General features: G+C 54.5%; 1 protein-coding gene across 5 annotated transcripts in view; it reads left to right on the top strand.

Annotated features, from left to right (window-relative positions):
* The window catches only part of LOC103553587 (palmitoyltransferase ZDHHC11-like), a 62,330-nt gene that overhangs the window by 9,061 nt on the left and 27,710 nt on the right, over positions 1–25,559 (top strand). For 3 of the 5 annotated variants that reach the window (XR_011530503.1, XM_070587298.1, XM_070587299.1), the window contains exons 4-11: positions 6,157–6,335; positions 6,841–6,942; positions 9,908–10,032; positions 13,050–13,205; positions 16,027–16,136; positions 17,128–17,162; positions 20,153–20,246; positions 24,031–24,065. Coding sequence is in view for 3 of the 5 variants with exons in the window: in XM_070587298.1 (XP_070443399.1) it covers positions 6,157–6,335; positions 6,841–6,942; positions 9,908–10,032; positions 13,050–13,205; positions 16,027–16,136; positions 17,128–17,162; positions 20,153–20,246; positions 24,031–24,065 (836 nt within the window). In the remaining 2 variants the exon portion in view is untranslated. The remainder of the gene's footprint in view (positions 1–6,156; positions 6,336–6,840; positions 6,943–9,907; positions 10,033–13,049; positions 13,206–16,026; positions 16,137–17,127; positions 17,163–20,152; positions 20,247–24,030; positions 24,066–25,559) is intronic. The other 2 variants (XR_011530504.1, XM_070587300.1) reach the window with 1 other exon arrangement.

Below are 25,559 nucleotides of genomic sequence, written 5' to 3' on the forward strand. Positions count from 1 at the left end.
CATCTTGTGTCTGTGTCGGTAAGTTGTATTTTTCAAGAAACTTGAGAATTTCATCTAAATTGTCAGATTTCTTGGGATAAAGCTGTTCGCACGATTTCCTTTTATCCTTTCAGTGTCTGTTGGGCCCGTAGCGATGTGTCCTCACTTGTCCTTACTGGCGATGAGTGTCCTCTCCCTCCGTCAGTATTCCTAGCTTTGTCACTTTTGTTAATTGTTCAAAGAATCAACTTTTGGGCTTATTAATTTTCTCTTTTTTAAATTTCTACTTTTATTTTTACTATTTGCTCCTTTGAATTTGCCTCGGGTTTACTTTGCTCTTCTTTTTCTACCTTCTTAAGGTGGAAACTTAGGTCATTGATTTTAGACGTCATTTCTTTTTGGTATATTTGAAGCTCTAAATTTCCCTCTAAGCACATGCACACACAGACACACAGATGTGCAGACATGTGACACCCACACAGACGCACAGACGCACAGACGCACAGATGCACAGACGCAGAGGAGGAAGGCTTTCTCCTCCACTCATGTCCTCTCTGGCCTAGAGATGAAGGGCGGCTCCCGGGGAGTTGCGTTCAGTCTCCGAGTGTGGGGGTGCCCTGTGCAGCTGTGGTTCCTCTGACCCGGCCCACCTGTCTGCAGGTCTGCAGGGTGCTGGGTCCAGCTGGTTGAGCAGGGCATTCTTGCCAGGGGTCCCAGGGAGTGGTTTTAGGGAGAGACGCTAATTTATGGCGGCCCCTCTTCAGCCATTCATTTCAATGCTTTCTTGGTTGGTCCCTCTTGGGACAACCTCTCTTTGGCAGTGGCGGCTGAGCCTATGAGTGCCGGCCCCGAGATGGCAGAGGGCAGGGAAGGAGGCCAGAGAGAGAGCCTGCTGGGCCGCCAGGCACAGCAGCACAGGCCACAGAGGAGGGCTGCACGCCCTGCCCCAGCCTCACCCCCCCCAACCCAAGATGAGGCCTTTGCTGAGAGAACGAGCCACGTCACCTGAGTGGGTTCCCAGCCAGGCAGGTCCGAACCCGGCCCGGCCAGGTGGGCAGGTGCTGGGGACCTGGACATACACGTGGCTGTGACTCCAGCACCCTCTGTGGAGGGGCTGGAAGGCGCAGCTGCCATGCCCCCTCGCTGCGGCCACACGGCACCGCCAGCCTCATCCCTCCCTCACGCTCAGGTGACAGCTCTTGGGTCTGAGTGGGCTGTCTCTGCCCGTCCTGACCCGTGCTCTCTGGGCCACCGCCACACAGACCCTGCTGGTGAGCTTCTGCGTCCACCGTGGCCTGGCGTCCGAGCCCTCTGCCTCCAGCCCCGTTTTCCCCAGTTCCATGCAGCCTCTGATGGCACCGGCCTCCCCCATCTCCAGGGCCCTGAAAATGTCTGATCCACCAGAGCTGAGCAGCAGTCCCACCGGCGTGTGCCCTGAGCACAGCCACCCCTCCTCTGAGCCTCCTGTCCTGCGTCGGGGGCGAGGCAGCGTTCCCGAAGCCTTGGTCACAGGCCCCCATCACCCCACATAACTCGAGTCTTGTCACAGCCGAGATGAGCAGTAATTGTACAGACCCATGGGCAGCCCATCTCAAAATTGCTCCAGTGGTCTCAGAAACATGCTTTATGTTTTGTTTTGTTTTTAAGTTTGGCACCTGAGCTAACAACTGTGGCCAATCTTTTTTTTTTTTTTTCTGCTTTATCTCCCCAAATCCCCCCTGGTACATAGTTGTATATCTTAGTTGCAGGTCCTTCTAGTTATGGCATGTGAGACACCACCTCAACGTGGCCCGACAAGTGGTGCCATGTCCGCACCCAGGATCCGAACCCTGGGCTGCTGCAGCAGAGCCCGCGAACTTAGCCACTCGGCCACGGGGCCGGCCCCCATGCTTTATGTTTTTTTAACCCAGGATCTGGTCAAGGTTCATGCTTTGCATTTGGCGATGGGGTCTTAGGTCCCTCTGGCCCAGCACAGCACCCACCTGCCTTCGGGTGGGCAGCTGTTGTGGTTTTCTCAGCCACAGCGTCTTGCCCTGTGGTCCGGCCCCCACTGGGAGGCTGCTCCTTGGGGAGGGGAGCCAGGTACCCCCCTACAGTCAGGAGCAGTCTGCAGGTAGACTGTGGGGCCGTGGGTGCCCCGTTTTCCCTTGTCCGAATTGCAGTTTCACTGGGGCTTGTAAAATGGTGGAAAATTTCCTGATTTCGCCTCCTCCTCGCTCAGCTCGCTCCCCCATCCCTCTCTCCTTAGCAGCACCGTGGAGCTGTGGGGTATGAGTTCCCCCGGCTGCTGTAACAAGTACCACAGATGGAGCGGCTTAAACAGAGAAATTTATTCTCTCTCAGTTCTGGGGCCAGAAATCCGAGATCATGGTGTGGGCAGGGCCACGCTCCCTGCAGGCTCTGGGGGAGGGTCTCTTCCAGGCCCTTCTTCCAGCTCTGGTGGCTCCAGGTGGCTCCACATCCCTTGGCGTTAGATGCCGCGGCCTCTGTGTCCTCACACAGTCGTCCCTCTGTGCGTGTCTGTGTCCTGACGGCCTCTGAGAGCACACCAGTCCTATGGGATCAGGACTCACCCTCATGACTTGACTTGATCACCCCCGAAGACCCTATTTCCAAACAAGGTCGCACTCACAGTCCTGGGGGTTGGGACTTCAACGTCTTTTGGGGACACGGTTCAGCCCCTAACTGTGGGTTTTGCTTATGTGCTGGGTTATAATCTATTATCTTCATTCTCTTTTGACCCATAATTTAGCCCCGTCTTGGCCGTCAGGGTCTCTCTGAGCCGGCCCCGTGTTCTCTGTCCAGGGGTCACTCTGAGCTCTTACCTGCTTTCTGGCACAGCCAGAGCTCGGGAGCCCAGGCTCGCCTGCACTGGACCCGCCATTTCTTCTGGGGGCCTTGGCTGCTGGCTGTCCCCTGCCCCTGGGTGGCTCAATGCCCAGTGTGTGTTGCCCCTCCTGCTCATCCCAAGTGGTGGACACAGGACAGCTTCCCTTGCTGTCCAGGGCTCAGGCTGCCTTTGAGACAAACTTTCCTGCCTAGCGTCCTGCTGCCTGGCACCGCCTGGTCCCTCAGTGATGTCCCTCGGGCCCCAGGCAGCTGCACTCGGGTGCTATGCTCTGGCCACTGGAGGGGGCCAGCATCATTCGGCGCCTGTAGGGACTGGGCTGGCGAGGAAGTGACCTCGGCCCACGCCATGGCCCTGGGAAGGTCGGGGCCCAAGGTCGGGGCGGCATTCGGCAGGCCCAGGGGAAACCATGGAGAAGCAGCGCAGGTGGACCCCGTGCGTGCAGAGGTCAGCGTCCCCGCAAGTCAGCGCTCCCCTCCGCGTCACCTGGCTGGCTCAGCTGTCTGATCCGCAGGGTCCATGGTGTGGAAGGGCCTGGAATCTGGTGGGGCTTGGTTTACTCTGGAGACCCTGTGTTATGGCCCGAGGCAAAATGAACCTGGCAAGGCTCGGGATCCCAGAAGCTCAGATCCCTGCAGGAAGCTGCTCTCCCTCAGAGCTGGAGCTCAGCTCTGCCTTGACTCTGGGAAGGGCAGGGGTGGGGGTGGGGGCCCAGATGGCAGGGAGGTTAGCAGCACAGGGCGGGTGGAGCTGGCGCCACGCTGTTTATTTACTAAACACAGATTGTTGCTAGGGACGGAGGGCCAGGCCTTCTCAGGGCAGCTCCCCCGGAACTCCGAGGGCAGGCAGCCTCCCGCCTTGTAGCAAAGTGAGACCTCAGCCATCCTTCTCTTTTTCTTATTCGCTTGGCCCTGAGGCTCCAAATCCCATGTGAAAGTGAAAGTGGGAGCTTGAGGGTGTGACATGCACTCCGCCACCCTCTCCACGCTGGGGGTTCAGCCCACAACGGTCACCGAGCATGTGATGGATGTGGTGACGGGCCAGGTCATCTTGGGCAGGACGCAGCCCACATCATCCCCGTGGTGACCGGGTGTCACCCGGTGCCGAGCTGCGCTGGGTCAGACAGGCGGGCTGGGTCCTCTTCCATGCGCTGGACGGCGGGCTCGTGTTCGTTCTTGCTCTGGACAGCTTCATGTCTGGGGGCTGTGGGCAGCTTCACCAGCCACGTCTAGGTGGGACCCTGCCCTCAGATCTTCCCCAGGAAGCCACGCCTCTCTTTCGGGGGACGTGTTCAGGGCAATGGCCTGGCCTGCGCACCTGCAGGTTGGGACGGCTCGGGAAACTGGCCACAGGTAGCTCTGCGGGGCGGGCCGGGTCGGGCCAGGTCAGGCACCCTGGGCACCTCCGCTTGGAAGGTGAGGATCCGAGTGCAGGCCACGCTGTCCCCATGCTGTTTCCCTGGCAGTGGTCTTGTGTGCGAGGCGGGTGTAGACGTGGGGGCAAAGGGCTTGTAGGACATGCCTCTGTCCTGGGCTCACCTGCCACCCCTCTCACCCTCCTGGCCTCCCACTCGCTTGCCAGTTTCTGACGAGGGCAGTTCTGCTCCAGCCCCAGAGGAAGGGGCCACACCTGGGCCACAGTGCGGCTTCCTGCCACATCTCATTGTCCTCGCCTATCACTGCCTGTGTCCTACGGCTCAGGACGTGCTCTTGTTGCCCCGGCAACCACACAAACAGTGCGGCCAGTGCCTCGGGCTTCAGGGAGCGGGTGCAGGGGCCAGCATGCCAGGGCCATGTTGTGTCACCAGCTGTGACAGTGAGGCCTGGCCAGCCGCTGACCGCCTGCCCGCTGCCCCACCCCCGTAGAGGAGAATGGCCTCCATCTGCTCGACAGCAGAGCAGGGGGCTCAGGCCTCACCCCTGCCCTTCAGGACCCGGCGGCTGTGGGAAGGACCTTGGCGTCGCTGAGGGGTCTGGTCAGTCCTGTCTCCTGTGTCAGTCCCGAGGGCCCAGCTGGTTCTCAGCCGTCTCCTCATACCCGCTTTCCAGCTCCTCCTGCTCATGCGCCTGCCTGCCCTTGGCCTGGGCACCAGCTTCCCAGTCGGACTATCTAGCCCCCCAGCTTGCTCTCACACCTTATGGTCATGTCTGTGTCCCGGGCTGGGCCGGACCCTATCCCCTCCCTGCTCACACCTGGCACCCAGGGCCCTGAGTTGGCACTCGGCGCCTGGAGGCCAAAGATGTGGGAGGGACCAGCAGCTTTGGCCAGAACCAGCCTCCACTCGGGCCTGTCGTGCGTCATGCGTGTTTCTCACGGGAGTGTCATTGGGGCACGCACATACGCCCAAGCCCCAGAGTCCCCAGGGTGGCTCCACACTGAGACCCTGAACCGTGACAGCAGTGCAGCCTGAGAAGGGCCTCCAAGAAGGGGCTTCCCGCCTGACTGAGCCGCGACCCCCTCCTCCCTGCTGAGAGCCTGCCAGCTGTTAGCGTTGCCACAGAGCCTTGCATGGGGTGGGTGGCGAACCAGCCTTCGCCTCCCGCCTCTGCCTCCCAGGAACAGCGAAGGAGACCCTGCAGGTGGGCGTCATTTCCCAGCCACGCCCAGGCTGCCCTCTGTCCTCTGCAGACAGGCCTGCAAACCCTGAACCCTCCAGGCTCAGAACTCTTCTAGGAATCAGGGCAGGGCTGGTGGGGAGGCGTGGCCCCTGCTGTTTGGTTTCCATGGGGATGGTGTGTTGATCCCCGATCCCCCGGGAGAGGAGGCAGAGAGGGTGGGATCTGAGGCCTCAGCTTTACCCTCAGAGCCCTGGAGGGAGTGGGAGCTGGAGAGAGCCTGAGGGGTCTTGGGGGCCGGAGTGGAGAGACAGAGAGAGAGCATGCGCCCGCTCCACAGAGGCTCCTTGGCTCCCTTCCTCCTGTCTTCCTTTCTTGATGACCCACTTTCTTTCTAACCCCACGCATGTGCTTGGAGCATCTCTGCTACCCAAAGGGCCCCCCACGGTGTCCTTCAGTGCTGGCCTGGTGCGGGCAGGCCTTGCCCTTCGTATGGTGGAGCTCGGGGAGCCACACCCTCAGCTGAGGAGCTGCTCTGCCGTGAGGCATCGCTCCCTCGTCCCTCCTGGAGGAAGGGGTCGGGGCTGTTCTGTTGGCCACTGGCGTGTGAGGGCTCCCTCAGTCTCTGCCACTAGCCGGGCGCATGGCTCCCGTGGCGCTGACCGGCGACCAGGGCCCAGGTGGCCGGGCCTAGGCACCTCCCGCCTCCAGTGGACACTCGACACTGTGCTGACCAGGCCCTAGGCCGAGTTGTCCCTTGACGACCCCCCACAGGTGACCGGTGGGCTTTTCTTTTTCCATTTCATCGTCCACTTGATTGCAATGTCCCTCGATCCGGCCGAAGACAGCGTCCGCCTTAAGAAGAGCTACACGGAGCCTCTGCCGACCTTCGACCGTTCCAAACATGCACACGTGATCCAGAACCAGTATTGCCACCTGTGCCAGGTCCCCGTGTAAGTGCCCAGGTGTGGGCCCGCTGACACGGGTGGCCCTGCGCCCAGGCTGCGGACTGCAGCATTTGACTCTCCAGCCACCGTGGGGCTTGCAGGGACTGGGCGGGGAGAGGCGGGGTGCCTGCCCGAGGGCCCACATCTGTGTCCATGCAGCTGACCCGCTCTGCTGCCTTTGATCTAGGAGTGGAGGGAGCACCGTCCTCCTTGAGTCCCCCACCAGATCAGAGCCCAGGGCTACTCCAGGCCTGGGGTCTCCAGTGGCCCCAGGGACGTCACTGGATGGCCTGGGAGGGAGGCCCAGTGGCTCAGGGTGGGGCCCGAGCATGGCCTCCAGGCCTCAGACCCTGTCAGCACATGGTGGGCGTGGCAGAGGGAGGGAAGGAGCTGCAGGGCGCAGGGCCCGCCCACTGGGCTGCTGTTGCTTCTCTGCTACAGGCAGGTGGGGCTCTGGCCCGTCAACCTGCACAGACTGCTGACGGGCTGCACCCCAAATTCTTCCTTCCAGGAGCCTGAAAGCCAAACACTGCAGTGCCTGCAACAAGTGCATCTCTGGCTTCGACCACCACTGCAAATGGCTCAACAACTGTGTGGGGACCCGGAACTACTGGTGAGGAAGGAGGGGAGGGGCCAGGATCCACTGGTGAGGGAGGAGGGCAGGGACCAGGAGTGTGTCTGCAGCAGGGGGCCGTGGGTGAGAGGGCAGGGGAGGCCATGGGAGCGGGGCACCACATCCCAACCTCCAGAACAGTGGGCTCAGCATCCCTCTGGTCTCCTTGTCTGGTTCTGGAACATGTTCAGTGGAGCCGTCCTCACACGTGCCATGTCAAGCCTGTCCCCACAAAGTAAATTGCTGGAGACCCCCATTAGCATCAACAAGGAGCCAGCCTGTCTGTGGGGCATGGGCTGGGCTAACGAGTCCTTGACCCACTGGCCTGGGCCCTTCTGCCTTCGCCTGCAGAGGCCGTCAGCCCCCAAGCACAGAGGATGTGGGCGGGGGGCTATGCCAGGAGCCAGTGTCCAGCCACGGACGGGAGGCATTTCCTCCGTGAGCTCGAGGTGCAGGGCCTGTGGGGTTCACCAGGGCCCCCCGATCTGAAGCCAGGCTGTAAGTCACTCCGCTGGCAGAGAAGGGCTGTGTGTCGCCAGGAAAACCACGAGCGCTCTCCTGGCTCCTCCACGCCGGCCAAGGAGAGAGAGGCCTCTACTGGCAGGTGGCCTCCAAGCCGCTGTCCAGGCGGAGGGTGGAGAGGGCTCTTCATTGCTTACCCACACGCGGCAGCGAGCGTGGGACGTGAGTCCCCATCGCCCGGCGAGGAGACCACGAGAGCAGCATGCCAGTCGTTCCTGCGCAGAAAGAGGCCTTGCTGCTTTGAGCAGAAGGAAGCCACAGGTTTCTTAACGAGAAAAGTCCCCTCGAAGCTGCTAGTCTGGAAGGGACCAGGATGCCCACGTCCTGCCTCGTCTCCTATGGAACGGAGCCCCGGGAAGGCCAGCGGGCGGGGTGGAACCACGGTCCACACGCTGGAGGACTCTGCTCCCCGTGGATGTGCCTCCCTGAGGCCTGAGTACCCCGAGCTGGGTGGCCACCTCTAGATCTGGTCAGTGGTCCGGAGAGAGGCCAGGGCCATCGGGGGACAGGCGAGGGCGTGTGACCCTGCCCGAAAGGAGGACGGAGTGGGCCAGGCTCCCCTGACAACAGAGCAGGCTGAGCTGCGGTTCGCAGTGAGGCCAGGAAGCCCCCTCAACAGCTCGTGAGCCCCACGAGCTCCCCGTGTCCACCAGGCAGGGTCGGCAGGAAGGAGCGGTGCCTGGCCCACGGCAAGGGGAGGTCTGCTTTCCTCAGAAGGAGCCCACGGAAGGGAGGGGGCACCGTGTGTGCCAAGACAGCCCCACTCTGGGGAAGGGGTGAGAGCAAGGGCCACTGCTGGCATATGCTCCCAGTTGCCTCCTGTCCCTGCATGTGTCAGGCGGAGAGAGCAAGCGCATTTAGGATATAATTCGGCAAAAGAAGGTGACAAAGTCTATGCCAGGACCCTGAGAGACAGGCCGGGCCTTGACAGCACGGGAAGAGCAGGACGCGCACGCGGCCGAGGTGCAGCCAGATCGAAGGCTGCGGAGAGCTGGGCCCACAGACACTCCGATCAAGGGAGGGAGCTGCGCACTGTGGACGGTGGAGGGGAGACAATGAGGGCAAGCTTGACCATGTGGTTGCACCTCCCGCCTGTCCTGGGGGCCACCTGTCCAGGCAGGACGGGAGTTCTGCCCAGACAGCAGGATGGAGATGACCCCGAGGGTCAGGTGCAGAGCCCACCCACTGCCTGGACCAGAGCTCAGTGTGGGGCCTCCCCGTGTCCACACGGCCGTCGGTGCCCCCAGGACCCACTCACACAGGAGAGAGTCGGCCTGTGCAGCATGACCCAGAAGAGATGTCTGGGAGGGATGCGAGGGCCCAGATGCGGCACCCTCAGGGAAGCTGCTTGCCTCAGGGCCGCAGCCGCGCCCACCCGGTCCTGGGAATCCCTCACATCTCAGCCCTCCCCTAAAGACACGTGTAAGGAAACTTCAAGAAGTTCCAGGAAAGAAAAACGGAATCAACTAAATTTTAGGTGAACAAAAGACATTGTTTAACATTGAAAATGTTAACGGAATTGTTTCTTTTAAATATAACGACAGAAAGACTGGAGGGAAGATGTTTCAGTGAAAGCAGATGCCAAGAACTGCTACCCAGAATTTAGGGTTTGGGGTGGGCGGGTCATTCTCCGTGTCTTCTGAGCACAGACAGGAGCACAGGAGTGACTGGTCTGACACGCAAGCACACTGCACCGTTTCTGGCGCGAATATGCGCATGGGACTTCGAACGGTGGACCTGCTGCGGGCTGGATGGTCAGGCTTCCTCGGGCCTCGAGGTCAATCGCAGTGAGCCCACATGCTGTGCTAGCGTCCATCACCACACACCCCTGGCCTTCCCCGTGCCGACTCGGTGCCCTTGATAGCAAGACGGCATCGTGCAGCCCCCCACCTGTCACACCCCGATTCTGTTCGACTGCAGCAGTCCCGAACCCCGACTTGAGGCTAAGAGCTCACAGGGCTCATTTTCCACGATTCCAGAGCTCAGACGGACCCACGGAGCCATAGGTGGGAGTGAGCCCGGGTCTGAACCGGAGGCAGCTGGGAATCGCAGGCGGGCTGTGAGCTGCGGCCTGGAAGCGGTTGAGTCTCGGGTGCCAAGGCAGCTTGGGCCAGCCACTCCCTGGCTCTGAGCCTCAGTTTCCCTATTGTGAACTGGGGGTGGCTGCCCCTCCTCGCAGCTTCCCGTGAGGATTAAACAAGATGGTGGTGTAAGTTGTGAGGAGATAGAAAACTGCACTTAGGATCGGTGGTGGAAGCGGATCAGGGACCTCGCCCAGAGAGCTTGAGAGAAAACAGAGCAGGGCTGAGCTTTAGGGTGTGACCGGGAACAGGAATCGGGGCATGGGGGCAGCCGTCAGAGAGCTCCTTTAGCAGGGACGCCCACCACGCCGTCCTGGCTGCCCGCTGGCCTGGCTCTGAGCCCGCCTCTGCTTCTCCCACAGGTACTTCTTCAGCTCCGTGGCGTCTGCTTCGGCCGGACTGCTCTGCCTGATCGTCATCCTGCTGTACATCTTCACTCAGTACTTCCTGAACCCAGAGGAGCTGCGCACGGACCCCCAATACCAAAGTACGCGGCTGCCTGGGGGGCCGCGCCATGTGAGGGGCTCATGTGTCAGCCTCGCCCTCCAGCTGTCTCCGGCCGTGGGGAGGGGAGCCCGCTTGCCCCAGGCTGGGTGAGCAGAACCGGTGCTGGAGCTGGGGTGCCTGGTGCTCTCCGCAGGCTAAGGGCCGCACCCAGCATCCACCCTGCAGCCTGGCAGCTTCCTGAGGGCCCAGGAAGCAGGTGTGGGGCCCAGAGGCGCTGGCGTGGCTGCTCGGAGGCCGTGCTTCCAGGCAGCAGCAGGCATGAGAGAGCGCGGTCTGCCCTCTGTCCCTCGCGGTCAGTCATGCAGGGGCGCAGGGGTGGTGGGCAGGCAGGCTGTCTGGGGCATGGGCTTGGGGTGGTGCATGGCTGCAGGCACTGCGGGCTCCACACAGCTCTCTGATAAGCGGGTCAGGGAGCCTGGCCTTGGGAACAGATGTCCACACCCAGCTCGAGGGGAGCAGATGTGGGGGCTGAAAGGTGCTCACCCTGGACCTGCGACTGTGCCCTTATCTGGAAAAGGGTCCTGGCAGACGTGATAAAGGATCTCGAGATAAGTTCATCCTGCATTGTCCAGGGCCCTGCATCCAACGTGAGTGCCCTCATCAGAGACGGAAGAGAGGGGCACAGACACAGGGGAGGCCACATGACAATGGAGGCAGAGACGGGAGTGACGCGGCCACCAGCCCAGGGAGGCCTGGAGCCCCAGAGCCCCAGGAGCTGGGAGACTCAGGGACAGGTCCTCCCCTGGAGCCTCTGGAGGGAGCACGGCCCTGCGACCCCCTAGCTTCCAGCCTCCAGAACTGGGAGGAGGTAAATTTCTGTTGTTCAAGCCACCCAGTCCGCCGTCTGTCGTCATTAGTCACCACAGCCCTGGACACGATGCAGGGGAGCACCTCACGTGGAGCACCTCCTCATGTCTGTCCCAAATGCTCTGGGACCAAAGCCCTCAGGATGCAGAGCCAGGCCCGCTGTCTCAGTCCCCAGCATCTCTCCAGACTGGCCTGCAGGCCAGTCCTCAGGGCAGGAGAATGTAGGACCTTTGTCACTCAGCCCAGGACATTCCAGGAGCCCCGGGCCCCGTCACAGGCTCCAACATCTCAGGTGCTGACGCTGGCCTTTGCAGAGGCCCAACCCTGGGCTCCAGAGCAGGACGGACAATGCCCTCCTCTCGGGGGAGTGCGCAGCCGGGACAGCCTGGAAGACGTGACGAGGACATTGCGGTGGGACTGAGGCCCCACATCTCCCTTCTCCCTGAGCCTGTGACGTGTAGACGTCCTGCCTCGGTCCTACCGGGAGTGCCGCTGTGCCTCGTCCCAGGAGGACACTTCCTCTTCCTGGAGGGCACCATGCCCCACCCACTGTCACCCCCCCCAGGCCCACCCAGCATCTGGCACAGACCAGCCTTGTGGGGTGGACTGTCCAACCTGCACCTGTTCCCAAATGTGACCTGGCTATCACCATGGGACAGTGGACTGCCGGGGGCCCAGTGAGACCAGGCCCTCACTCCATAGGAAGAGCCCCCGAGTCGTGGGCACAGCGTCTCCTGCCCACCTGACACCCTCTTGGCACTGCCTTAGCCAGAGGGGCTGTCCAGTGCCTGGCAGCTCCCAGAGCCTTCGTCTTTCGAGGATGAGCTTTGTGAGCTCCACATGGAAGGCCCTGCAGCTCCCCCATCCTCTGCAAAGAGCTGGCTGATCCCACGCCCTGCGGCTGCTCCGCTGCCCCTGAGGCACTCTCTGAAATGTAGCTCCTGCCCGGTGAGCGGTGACGGTGTCAAACCCAAGGCCTGCATGCATTCATGCCTTCTGCTGGAAGCAGCCGTCCCCCCAGCGATGGCTGGTTAACTGGGCCCTCGCTTTTGGGGGCCGTGAGGAGGGGGAAGGACAGGAGGAGCCAGTGGCCACCCAGAGCCCACCTAGAGCCCACCCAGAGCCCACCCAGAGCCCACCGGCCTCAGCGATCTCGGCGCACGTGCAGAGGCCACATGAGGCCAGCTCCCTGCAACTGGCCAGTGCTGGAAGCACAGTGTGATTGGCGCCACGTGAATCCTGTGACTGTGGACTGAGGCAATTTCCTGGGAGGAAATTCCACAGAGCTTCCGAAACACCAGTTCCCTGGGATGCTCTGCTCTCATTGGCGGCAATTCGTCAGGACATCACCCGCCAAGAGGACAAGTGAGGGGTCAGCTGCCCCACGGTCCAGCCCAGCCCCACACACCCCATGCTGCAGCCCCTGGGGCACCAGACTCTGCCCTGGACACTGCCGCGGCCGTGCACCATGACAGGGCGTGGCAACTGCCTTGTGGGAGGCCACATAGGGAGCTGGGTCAAGCTCCCTTTTGGAATTTATTGTGGGGCAGACATTTCAACTGGAATTCAGTCTTCCCTGGCCCGCCTGCACAGCCCTTCACTATGCTTCTCACACTTAATATTTAGAAGTGGTGTGGTTGTGCCCGTCACACCCCTGGGGCACAGAGCACCATGTCCTAGGATTGCCCCAAAGTGGTGGCTGTAGCCTCCAGCTCTATCTGAGAGTGGCTGCTTGAGCATGGAGAGGGCTCTGGGAGGCCTGCAGGAAAGGGTGAGCGCTGGGGTCAGGCAGAGGGTCAGGCTCTGTGACCTGGGTACTTAGTCACCTCTCCCAACCTTACCTTCCAGATCTATAAAGTGGGACCATAATACCCACCGCAGTCAGGAGGGGCTTAAGTGAGGACTTAGGTGAGGCAGGGCACCCACCTGGTCAAGAAGAAGGTGCTCACTCGGGCAAGGAGGAAACGCTCACCTGGGTGAGGAGGAAATGCTCACCTGGGCAAGGAGGCGCTCACCTGGGCAAGGAGACGCTCACTTGGGCAGGGAGGCGCTCACCTGGGCAGGGAGGCGCTCCCGCGGGCTGGTGCTCGCTCCCCCACTGCCCAGCTCTGTCCTGTGGAGCTCGCCTGATGAGAGGGGCTGCTGCATCAGCAGGCACTAGATGCACGGATCTCTCCTTTGCCTCCACAGACGTCTCCAGGAAGAACACGTGGCTGCTGTTTCTCCCCCTCTTTCCTGTGAGGACCAGCACCCCAGTGGTCCTGGGCATCGGGGTGTCCATGCTGCTGTTGGACATCATGACCCTTGTGATGCTGGGACACCTGCTCATCTTCCACCTCTACCTGAGTACGTGTCCCCAAGCCCTACCTCCAGGTTGGCCAGTCTTTGCCCCCTCGTGTTCCCGTGTCCCGAGGCAGGTGGCCCCTCAGTCAGCCTCTGCCAGAAACAAGCTCAAAGCACCAAGGACAAATCACAGGAAGAGAAGAGAAAGCCAAGAGGGCAGCAGGTCCAGCAGTGGCTGAATTCTGCTCTGAGACCTGCAGGAAACACGGAAGAGATTTAAAGAGTAGAAAGTTAAAGCGCTCAGAGAGAGAAAGAAACGGAATTTATGAGGCAGGAACAGGGCACTATGAAAAAAGAACAGGGGATTTAGAAAAGTGCCTGGCAGAAATCCTAACAAGGAAAAACCTTAAACTCAGCGACAGGGTCTCCGCTCACCAAACGCTGCAGGGAGAACCAGTGGGTTTCTAGTGTCTGCCCGGTGGCTGCATGTGGCAGGCTCCTCTGTGTCCTTGACGTGGGGGCTCCCCACCCTGGGAGGCATTCCCTAGAAGTGACCACAGTTACGCTCCGCAGCCTCCAGGAGAAGGCAGCAGCAGGAGGAACCTGGTGGCTGTGGGGCTGGTCTAGTCGGGGAGCGCGCCTGCCGAGCCGGGCAGTGCATGGAGTCAGCGCCCGAAGCCCAGGTGGCTGAGCTCTTCCCAAAGCTGCTGGGTGCACTGGTGGCGCTGGGAGCAGCGGGTCACGGGGTCAGGGGTGCACTTTGGGGATGGCGCCACAGCAGCAGCATGCGTGACTGCCTGCAGCTGGCAAGTCAGAGGCAGGCAAGCGCGGCTGGGCGCCCGTGCAGCCACCCAGGAGGGACGTGGTGAGCTAACAGGGCGAGGGGCCTGGAGGACTCAAGATCCACGGGCCTTCAGGACCAAGTGGAGTCGGACGTGAGCGCACGGGCCTCCAGGGTTCCCACTCAGCCGACCAAGAGGACAGTGGTGTCACTCACTGCCCACAGCGACGCACAGAGACCCTCAGTGGGGGAGAAATGCACCAGCTTCAGGACTGCACATGCCAATTTTACCATATTTGCACATCAAAGGATAGATTTCCAGGAAAAAGCTGGGATATTAGTTATTGTTAGTTAGAGTAAAATTACCTAAAACGTAGCCACTTAAAACAACACGTTTATTACCTCCCAGTTCTGTGGGTCGGAGGTCAGCAGAGCTCAGCAGGGTCCTCTGGCCCGGGCCCCCTCACGAGGCTTCAGGCAAGGTGCCAGCAGGGCACGGTCTCATTGGACCTGGGAGGACCCACTTCCAGGTGCATGCCCGGGTCGTTGGCAGGGTCAGCTCTTTGCCCTGGTTCCTCGTGAGTTCTTGGCCCGCGGCCTCGTCCGTTCCGTCTTGTGTGGACGCTCCACGGAGGATCTGGCCACGGGGCAGCTGGCTTCATCCGAGGAGCACATGAGAGGGCAGCGAGGCAGAAGCTAGCCTTTTGCAGCCCAGTCTGGGAAGTGACGCCTCCTCACTTTCTGTGCAAGTGACTAGGACCAGCCCCCACTCCCGGGGAGAGACTGCAGGAGGCGGGAGCAGCCCGGCGTGGGGAGTGCTCGGGGACACGTCAGTTGGATGCTGCCTTTTGAAGCCCGGGAGAGGGGCACTCTGACGAGTCCTCAGCACATGAGTGGGAGTGGGACCGTCGGTGAGGACAGGACCTCCGGGAATCCACGTGGATGCAGAGAGTGCCCGCACCGAGGTGTGAGGAAAACCACGACCACAGCCAGTGGGCGAGAAAGTGTCTCGGGTGATGTTAGGGGAGCAGACTAAGGCGCGGGCACCTGAGAACACGGGGGAGACTCTCTGGCGTCCACCTGGCACACGCTGCGCTCGGCCTCACAGTTGCTCGCCCGTGAGGCTTAAAGCTCTGCGACTCCTTCTCCTCTGAGACTTTATCGTCGCTGCCAGATTAAAACGGTTTACAGGAAACTTACTCCGAACGAGTGTGAGCTCTGGGACACACAGGGCTTGCTTATAATCTGATTTTGATGGTGTTTGTGCAAACTCATGCAAAAGAATGACTATTTTCACTGGAATATAAACAAGTGCAAGTTTTATATCCTCAAACTCTGACACAGGTTCCGAGGGAACGTGGAAGAATGGAATAAGAGCCAGGTAGAGTTAATCAAGAAAGATAAGTCAAGCACAAGCAAAACAGAAACACAAGCCCTGTAGAACCTGCCTGGGAAGGGCTGGGGCTCCGTCTTCGGGGCCCAGCTGCCCGGCAGGCAGCCTCCGAGGGCTGCACTGGGTCTGTGGGGCAGCCGGCGCCACCGTCTGCTCCTCGAGCTGCAAATAGGCTTCTGAGGGTGGCCCTTTCCACTTCCCAGAAATAATTATAAACCATCTGTTTTCATGTGTGTTGGTTTTTAGGGACAGAGAAATGGAAAGTCTGGCCCTTCTGTGGAAGCACAAGGCGAAAATAGGCACAGAGCCCATCTTCACTAGTACTCCTTTTGCGTTGACAGCCACGTCTCTCAGATTTCCTTTTAAAATCCTGAGGTGCTTCTGCCACGTGCTGGACAGCCAGTGTCTCAGCTTAATCCAAACTGAGCTGGGCACGGTACTCGCCATAGGTCCATATTTACTTTCTGGGCCTGTGGGGCAAGCAGGGCAGCCGCGCCCAGGGTGGGGGGCCAGTGGGCCTCAGGTTTGCTGCCCGATGGCCGGGTGTGCTCTGGAGTGGCTGTCCAGCAGCTCCTCAGTGTTCCAGCTTAGGAACCAGCTCCCGACGCCCCTGCTGGAGCCCTGGGAGGGTGCACTGCCTGCTTGTTCTTGGGCACCAAGCACAGCTGATGAATAATAACTCCATCCTCTGCCTTCTTTCTCTTTTCTAGTGGCCAAAAAGATGAGCACGTTTGAATATATGACACAGGGCCGCCTCCGACAGGATGCAAAAACCCCAGAAGCGAAGAAAGGGCCGTCCATCCAAATAGAATTGCCACAGGTACCAGTGTCCCTCTGCGTCACCACTCATGTTCATCCAGGGCTGGGACAACGCCCGAGATTGCCCTGAGGCTGGGACCTCTTAGCCACAACCCTCTGCTTCTGCACTGGCTCGGTCCTGTGAGTCTGTGTGTGTGAGTGTGCGCGTGATGTGTGTGATGCTGGGCATGTTTGTGTGTGTGTGTGTGAGTGTGTTTGGTTTGTGGGGTGCATGTGTGTGTTACACTGTTTCTAAGTTCACTCCTCACAGGACCAAGCCAGCAGGGCTGACTCCTTTTAGGCCCACCCATTTCTGCAGCCGCTCCTCATCAAATTAAAAAAAATTTGCTCTTCGAAGTGCACCATTAACAAAATGAAAATATAAGCCAGAGACAGAAATAAAATATTTGCAAATCATATACTTGTATCCAGAATATATAAAGAATTTTCAAAACTCAATTATGAGGAAAATACCCCAGTTTTTAAAACGGGACAAAAGATTTGAACAAGCTGTTCAGCCAGGAGGATCTATGGGCGGCAAATAAGCACATGAAAAGGTGGTCAACAGCCTTCAGCGTTAAGGGAGTGTAAATTGAAACCACAACACGATACCACTGCACACCAGTCAGAAGGGCTGAAAGCACAAGGACTTACGATACCAAGTGCTGGTGAAGCCGGGGACATGGAAGGCTCCCCCGTTGCCAGTGGGGATGTAAGATTACGCCAGTTTGGAGAGCAGTGTAGCATTTTCTTAAGAAGCTAAGTATGTTCTTATCATTTGACCCAGCTTCCCATTCCGGCTTCTAACCAAAGAGAAGGGAAAACGAACCTATGCAGGTGACAAGGGTTGAGGCGAAGGCAGTGTCCCCCCGTGAGACCCTCTCCCAGGACCCAGGGGATGCTGCGGCACCATTGCTCAGGATCAACTAAGAATTGATTTGAACGTTGTCGAAAAATAAGCTCAGTGTCAGCAGCCTTTTTTCACTTTGTGAATTTTCATTCATCCCCCACAGGAAGCAGATGAAGACCTGAGTCCGTCTGTGCGTGGGTGAGTTGTCATCTTACTGGAGCTGTTCTATCTGTCTGGAAAATAGCTATCCTCTCGTTTTCGCTGTCTTGCTTTAAAAAGCCTTCTTTACTCCAAGGTTAAACAAATATCCTCCCTATTGTTTGCTAATATTTGCATAATTTTTATTTGCTTTCTTTATTTGCTTTCGTTTTGATTTTCAAGCCATCTTGAATTTATTTTTATATTCACTGAGACAGGAGCCAAGGTTATTTTGTTGCAATGCGACTTGTGGTCGCCGCCTTGTTGATGAACGATCCTTCTTTCCTCATCAAATCGAAAGGCCCCTTCTGTGATACCCCAGATTCCCACAAGCACTGGGCCCAGATCTGCTTCTGGATGCTGGTGTCTGCCTCACTGCTCTGTGTCCTTCAGCCACACGGTGCTGTTTAACTGATGAGGTTTCACTGAGCCGCCTTTCAACATCTGCTAGGCGGATCCCTCTCGAGAGTTTTTCATTACTTTTGACAGTTCTTTCACACACTTATTTTCCATATGAACTTTAAAACCGCTCTGTGCAGTTCCGAGAAAGCTGGATTTGGAACTGGAGTTACAGTAAACATTCACCTGTATGTGAGAGGGACCAACACTGTCCCCACCCACAGCTGCGCATCTCTGCAGTCACGACAGGGACACCAGAAGCCAGTCTCCCCTGGGGCACCAAGGGGCTGGGAGAGCGGCCACCAGCCCTTCCCAAGCTGCGCTCCCCAAGCCCCGCCCTTTGCCGAGACCAGCTGAGGGCAGCTCCAGCTTTCCCGGGCCAGGAGGATGGGGCCGGGTTCCTGGGGGGCTCAAATCTCACCATCCTACAACCACGTGGCAGAGAGACTCCATGAGTCCGAAAAGGGAAGCTGAGGAGAAACGCACCGTTAGTCGCTTCTCAACGGCTGGACCGACTTGCGAGTTTGCTCAGTTTAACAATCAGGAGTGGAGTTTAGTGTGAAAACGTCCTTCCCTTTCAGACGACCCACTATTTTTCCTACTAAACTTATTTCCTTAGAAACCTGATTGGCAAGACTGTGGTGAAAATTTACGTCACTCGAATTTCACTTTGACGCATTCTCTATGATCCTTTAAATACAATCTAAGAGCACTTTTCTTTTATCCCTTCCTGTCAAGAATGACAGACTTAACTGGAACTAGGTCAGCAAACTTACACTCTAAAGCCAAACAAAGACCAAAACCTAGTGTTTTCAGATTGACTAGTCAGTGCACATTCATTATAAAAACTTTGGAAACAGCAAAAATTCCCATTGCAGGAATGAACATCACTTTATAGTTCCCCACCCACCGACAGCCACTGCTGGCGTTTTGATTAGTATCTTCCAAGTCTTCCTTTTTAATATTATTCTTATTATGAAGGAAATAACATACATTATATACATAATGCATTATATAATGTTTTGTTTCATAAAAATGTAAAGTACAACTCTTTAGAAGCCTTTTTAAAAACTCCATTTATTGTGAACAGTGTCTGTTAAAACAAAAACATGATTTTTATGAATATAAATTATTCCATCTTTGGGATGTACCATATTCCTCATTTCTGGAAAATTATTTTTCATTTTCAATCTAGTCTGTACTTCAACAGGAAGACGAGCTAAGCTTGTTTACTGAAAGGCACAGTTGTGCGGAAAGCAGGATGTAGCACCGTGCAGGTTACAAACCCTCCCGATGCAAGGGGCAGACGACACCAAGGGCCTTTGTTGCAGAAGCGTTGCCAGGGTAACCTAGCGTAGGCAACCTGCTGGTCGATTAAGTAGACACACAAAGCCTGCTGTAGCACGTCAGAGTCTCAGCTCCTAGGAGTCAGGGAATGTGTTTAAATCGCAGGACGCTAAGCTAATGCAAGGAAGGAAGATTCCCTCGGTAAGAGCCTGTGGAGTGAGCTGATGTTAGTCGCAGACACCTTTTGGGGGAAAACTTTGTGTGGAACTTGAGGGGGTCTCTCTCTAGTAGTGGTTATCAGACCAATTTATTGGGAGAGTTTCTTCTGGACCATTTGTCTGTTCTGGAACATTGTATGGAACAGATGTATAGAAATTGACCAGATAAGATGGAAACATGAATAGGGCGTAGGATCACACATCTGAAGATCCTTCTTGCGTAATTTTAAAGGAGTTCTACCAGATAATGTCCCTCAAGCGGCTTGTATTAGTTTTCAGTTGCTACGTAGGAAATTCCCACAAATCGAGTGCCTTAAACAAGACATTCTCGCTCAGTGTCCATGGGTCACGAGCCTGAACAAGCTCAGCGGGGTCCCTGCTTAATGCCTCACAGGCAGCAGGCAGCGTTCACCAGGTCAGCATTCCTTTCTGGAAACTGTAGGGAAGAATTGGTTTCTGAGCTTATTTAGATGTTGACTGAATTTATTGCTTTCTCCTGCTTTCCATGCTGCTCCCTCGGTCTTTGAGTCAGTGGTGGTGGGTCAAGTCCTTCTCATGCTCCAGAACTCTCTGACTTCCTCTTCTTCCTTATATCTCAGTTTTTAGAAGTTCATGTGACTACACTGGACCTGGATAAGCCAGGAGACTCCTCCTGTGTTAGTTTCCTAGAGCTGCTGCAAGGAATTGCCACCAAGTGGGAATGTTGTGGGCGCCAAGGCACATCATCCTGTCCATTTGTCAGTGAGCCCTGCTGATTCACTGCTGCACCCACAGACGTGTGGCTGCAGTGGTCCAGTGTGGGGTGCTCAGCGAGAAGCCCCTCTCCTTGGCATCCCACCGGCAGGCAGTCATGGTCCTTTGCACGTGGAGCTGCTGCAGGGCGTTTCACAGGGTGCAACCAACTCAGGAGCCCTCAAACAGCCTCCTAGGGGCTGCCGGCCTCTGAGGTTCTGCCGACAGGGCAGAAACCACAATAATGGCGCTTGTAGGATGCTTTGCAGGCTTCATCGGCCCTCTGTGAGCTCACTGCCCAAAGGAAGTTCTTCCTTGCTGACACACTCTTTCCTTGCTCCTGCCCCGTCCTAGCAAAGGGAAGCACAAGCAGTTCCTGAGGTTTCCTTGGTGCCAGAACATATGCTCCTTAAGCACCGTACACCCAAAGAAATCCTCGCCGCCAAAGGTAAGCCCAGAGCCGCCAGAGTGAAAGCCAAATGTGGGGTCTAGGGCCCCGCCAGGAATGAGGCTAGAACAATGTTGGGAACTGCTTGTTTGGCTGCTTTGAAGCGTTTCTGTAGTACCCAGGGATGCTACTCAAATGGGAGCAAAGGCAGGTGGGAAATAAAAGAAAAAGTGAGGGGCAGAAAGTATTCTTGACCGTGAGGCTTGTATTGTGTGTTCTGTGTGTGTGTGTGTGTGTGTGTGAGTGTGTTTGGTGTGCTGTGGGTGTGCAGTTGTGTCTGTGCATGTGTGTGTTATACCATTTCTGTGTCCGCTCCTCACAGGATCAAGCCAGCAGGGCTGACTCCTTTTAGGCCCACCCACTTCTGCAGCTGCTCCGGAGGTCAGCTGCCTGGGGATTTCTGGTGGGCAATTTTTAAGCAGAGTTTGCGACTCTGCTGATTTCTGAAGGTTACAGTGACTTCATTTCCTCTGAGGGAGGGGCTTCATCTCTCTGCAATCTCTGCAGGGCATCAGAGAGAGACCTCCTCATAATAATTTAGAACTAGGGAGGAGGTTGGCACCCACCTTTAGTCACAGTGACATTGTCAGCAAAGGCTTTTTCCTTGCTTGCACCTGTCCTAAAAGTTTGGAGACACGTTTAGTGGAACCTGTCGTGCCTCCAGCCTGCCCCCACAAGACTGAGCCGCCAAAGGTGATCCTCACTCCACGCTACAAACAAGTGGCCGTGGGTTTTTCTTTGCTACCATGAAACCCGGGTGATCCTGTGTTCCGATTTGCCTGGGCCAGTCCCATGCAACACCTGCTGCCAGCCCTGACCGCGCAGCCGCCACCCTGAGAGACACTCGTCAGTGACCATTGCGTCAAGTCCCACTACAGATTCTCCAGACGCAGCTTCATTGTTTCTACTCAGTGGCCAACAGCAGGCACTGAGGCCCAGCTCCTCTCTAAGTGCAGGCCGATCTTTCGGGCTCTGAGAGCTGAAGCCTTTCCCCCCACACCTAGCAGGACAAATTCTCTTCAGTATTCAGGAACATAAAACGTCAAACGCACAGAGATGGCTCTGTAATGCAAAAGTAGTGACATTATGGGTTTGGGTCTCTTAAACTTTTCTTTACTTAATTATAAATGTTCCAAGGTTGAAATATGCTTTATTACTTAAGAAAGAGATTTATCATTCTACTGACTTGATACACATTACCAAAACCGGTTCAAGAAGGAATAGAAAATTCAAATAGACATAAAACAAGTAGACACACTGAACTAATTTAAAATTCCCCAGAAAGAAAGTTCCAGGCCCTGATGGCTTCATTGGTAAATTCTACCTAATACTTTAAGAAAAATAATACCAATCACGCACAAACTCTTTCAGAAAATAGAAGGGGAAGTAACACTTCCCAACTCATTCTGCCAGGCCAGACGATGTCATCCCAAAGGAAGAATATCATAAGCCGATACCACTCATGAATCTGCAGGCAAATATCATTAACGAAATATTAGCAAACCAAATGCAGTCACATATATGCAGGATTATACGTTGTGACTAAGTGAGGTTTATTCCAGGAATGCAAGGTTGATTTAATGTCTGAAACTAGATTAATGTAATAAGCATATTAATAAAATAAAGTACAATAAACATATGAGCACATCAATCAGAAAAAAGCATTTAACATGATAACGCATCTATCTATGATTAAAAAGTTTCATAATGTAGAAAAAAAATCCCCAATCTGATAAAGAGCACAGATGAAACTTAAAACTAATTCATACTGAATGCTTTCCCCTTAGGACTGGGACCAAGGCAAGAATGCCCACTCCGAACTTCTATTTCAACATTTTAATAAAGTTCCAGTTGGTGCACTAAAGCAAGAAATATAAATTGAAGGCATATGGATTTGAAAGGGAAACTGTATGTTTCTGCATGAAACATGATCCTAACAAATTTGCAAGAAAGCTAGTAGAACTAATCAAATAGATTAGCAAGGCAGTAGCATATAAAAATCAATACAAAAAGTCAACTATATTTCTGTATACTAGCAATGAAGAAACTGAAAATGGTATTAAGAAAACTATTCCATTCACAACAGCACCAAAAATAATAAAATAACAAAACGAGTGCAAAATCTGTATGCTTAAAGCTACAAACCATTGCTGAGAGAAATTAAACACGATCCAAATAAATGGAAAGATTTACGATATTCGTGGACTGGAACACTCAATATTGCCATGATGGAAAATTTGCCCCAAGTTTATCTACAGACTTACCCTGATCTCTTTTGAATTCCCACCAAGCCAGCAAGCTTTTTCTTTAAGGAAATAGCAAGCTGATCCTAAAATGTATATGGAAATTCAGAGGACTTCAAGTGGCCAAAATAATTTAGAAAAAGAGGAACAGAATTGGAGGACTTCCACAATCTGACTGCAAAATTTAATCTAAAGCCACAGTAATCAAGGCAGTGTGGGACTGGCATAAGGACGACATATAGATCAATAGAACAGAGCAGAAACTCCAGAAATAAAACTTTTACATTTCTGATCAATGGATTTTAAACAAAGGTGCCAAAGCATTTCAAAGAGGAGAAATAAGAGTATTTTCAATAAACGGTATTGGAACAATTAAATAACTATATGCAAAAAAAAAAAAAAGGAAGAAAAAACCCCTTAACGCCTTTCTTCACACCATACACAAAAAAGAACTCAAAATTGATCATAGACTGACATCTAAGAGCTAAACTATAACACTTTAGGAAGAAAGAATAAAATCTTCATGATCTTGAGTTAGACAGTTTTCTTTAACATGACACCAAAAGCACTATTAAAGAAAAAAATGAGAAATTGTACTTCATCAAAATTAAAAGCATCCGCTCTTCAAAAGTGACCATTACAAAAATAAAAATATAAGCCACAGGCCAGAATAAATATTTGCAAACCCTATAACTGTACTCAGAATATATAAAGAACTTTCAAATCTCAGTAAGGAAAACAGCCCTGTTATAACAAACTGTTCACCGAGGAGGCTCTGTGGGCGGCCAATAAGCACATGAAGAGATGGCCACAGCCTTCAACATTAGGGGAGTGCAGATTCAATCCACAATAGGATACCACTACACACCCATCAGAATGGCTAAAAGCAAAAAGACTGACAATACCAAGTGTTGGTGAAAATGTGGAGGAAGGGAAGGCTCATATGTTGGTAGCTGAAAGTAAAATGGGAATGTATTTTTTTACCGATTGGCAGCTGAGCTGACATCTGTTGCCAATCTTCTTTTCTTCTTCTTCTTCTCCCCAAAGCCCCCCAGTGCATAGTTGTCTATTCTAGTTGTAGGTCCTTCTGGTTGTGCTATGTGGGACGCCGCCTCAGCGTGGCCTGACGAGCAGTGCCATGTCTGCGCCCAGGATCCTAGCTGGTGAAACCCCGGGCCTCCAAAGGGGAACGCCGAACTTAACCACTTGGCCACGGGGCCGTCCCCTAAAATGAGAATTTAAAGTGACGTCACCTTGGAAAGCAGTTTGGCATTTTCTTAAAAACTTAAATACATTCTTAGCATTTTACCCAGCTTCCCACTCCTGGGTTCTTACCAATGAGACATGAAAACACCTTTGTGCCTGTAACAGGGTTTGGGAAGAAGTGGGCTTTCCCACCAGTGAGGTCCTTTCCCAGGCCTAAGGATTCCCTGAGATACCATGACTTAAAACTGACTAGTAACGGACTTGAATTTTCTGAAAGATTAACCTCAATATCAAATTTCTTTTTCTGTTTTATTAATTTTCATTTTCCCCCACAGCAAACAGTTGTCGACCCAAATTCATCCGCTTCTGGGTAAGTTCTGTGCTTACTAGAGTTGTTTTCGCTGTCTGAAAAATAGCTATATTCTCTTCTTAAGTCAAATTACTTTGGAAAATAATTGATCTGTGATGGGATATTTTTAAATAATATGATACAATAGAAAATAAAATTGTTCCATTTAACTTTATTAACATTTATAGCCATTCATGTATCTCATTTTCACTTATCCTACTTGCAAAAACTACGATAATTCTTCTCTCCCTTCTTTACAACTAACATCTGAACTAATCTGCAGAAATGAGTCAATGCTCATTTATTTTTTTTCAGTCTGAGAACATGTGCGAAGTTGAGTCTGAACGTCCTTTTCATGGTCTCTAATAATATTTTATTTTGATTAAGCTCCTGAGAGTCAGGCTTACTCATTTTGAGTCCGTTTGAGTCAAGTAGACACTAAGTAGGTGACAGCTCTGCCCCTGGAACACTGCACACAAGCACGTGTGCACACACAGTGCACATGACCTTTCACCTTCAAAATCACAAGAGCTGAGAGTGGTCCATTATAAAGGCCGTGATCCACAGTAAGTGCACATTTTTAAAAGTGTGCTCTGTCTCCGTGATGAAACTGTTTGCGGCCATGAAAAATCATCTCCTAGAATATCCAGAAACAAGAAATATGCTCACAGTGTTACGGTGAGTGCTTTAGTTTGCTAGAGCTGCCGTAACAAAATACCACAAAAGAGGTGGCTTAAAAGATAGAAATGTGTTGTCTCACTGTTCTGGAGGCTGGAAGTCTGGAATCGAGGCGTTGGCAGGAGCTGTTCCTTCTGAGGGCTGCAGGGTCTGGTCCAGTCTTCCCTTCTTGGCTTGTGGACATGGATCACTCTGTGTCTCTTTGCATCATCTTCCTTCTATGCCTGTCTGTCTGTGTGTCCACATTTCCTCTTTTCATAAGGCTACCATTCATATTGGGATTAGTGCCCACTCTAACGACCTCATTTTAACTTCATTGCTTCTGAAAGACCCTCTCTCCAAACAAGGTCACATTTTGAGGTCCTAAGGGTTCGGGTTCCAATATATCTTTTTTGAAGGGACACAATTTAACCCATAGCAGGCTGCCCTCTGGCCCTTCAAAATCCATGTCCTTCCCACGTGCAGCATAATGCACCTCATCACAGCTTCCCCCAATGCAAGCATCAACTCAAAGTCCCAAATCTGATCATCTAAGTCATCCAAATCAGTGATGGCTGAGACTCAGGATATGATTCATCCTGGACAAAATCTCTCTCTATCTGTGAACCTGTGAAACCAGGCAAGTTATTTGCTTCCAAAATATACTGAGAGGACAGGCATAGGATAGACATTCCCATTCCAAAGGAAGAAAGGGTCACCAGTCCCAAGCAAATCTGAAACCCAGCAGGGCAAATTGCTCAGATTTTGTCCTGAGAATACTCTTCTTTGGCTTGATGCCCTGTGCTGTCACCAGGCCACCCGGTTAATGGCCCTACCACGCCCAGCTCCAGCCAGGAA

Source organism: Equus przewalskii, chromosome 20, assembly GCF_037783145.1.
Source record: "Equus przewalskii isolate Varuska chromosome 20, EquPr2, whole genome shotgun sequence".
NCBI lineage: Eukaryota > Metazoa > Chordata > Mammalia > Perissodactyla > Equidae > Equus > Equus przewalskii.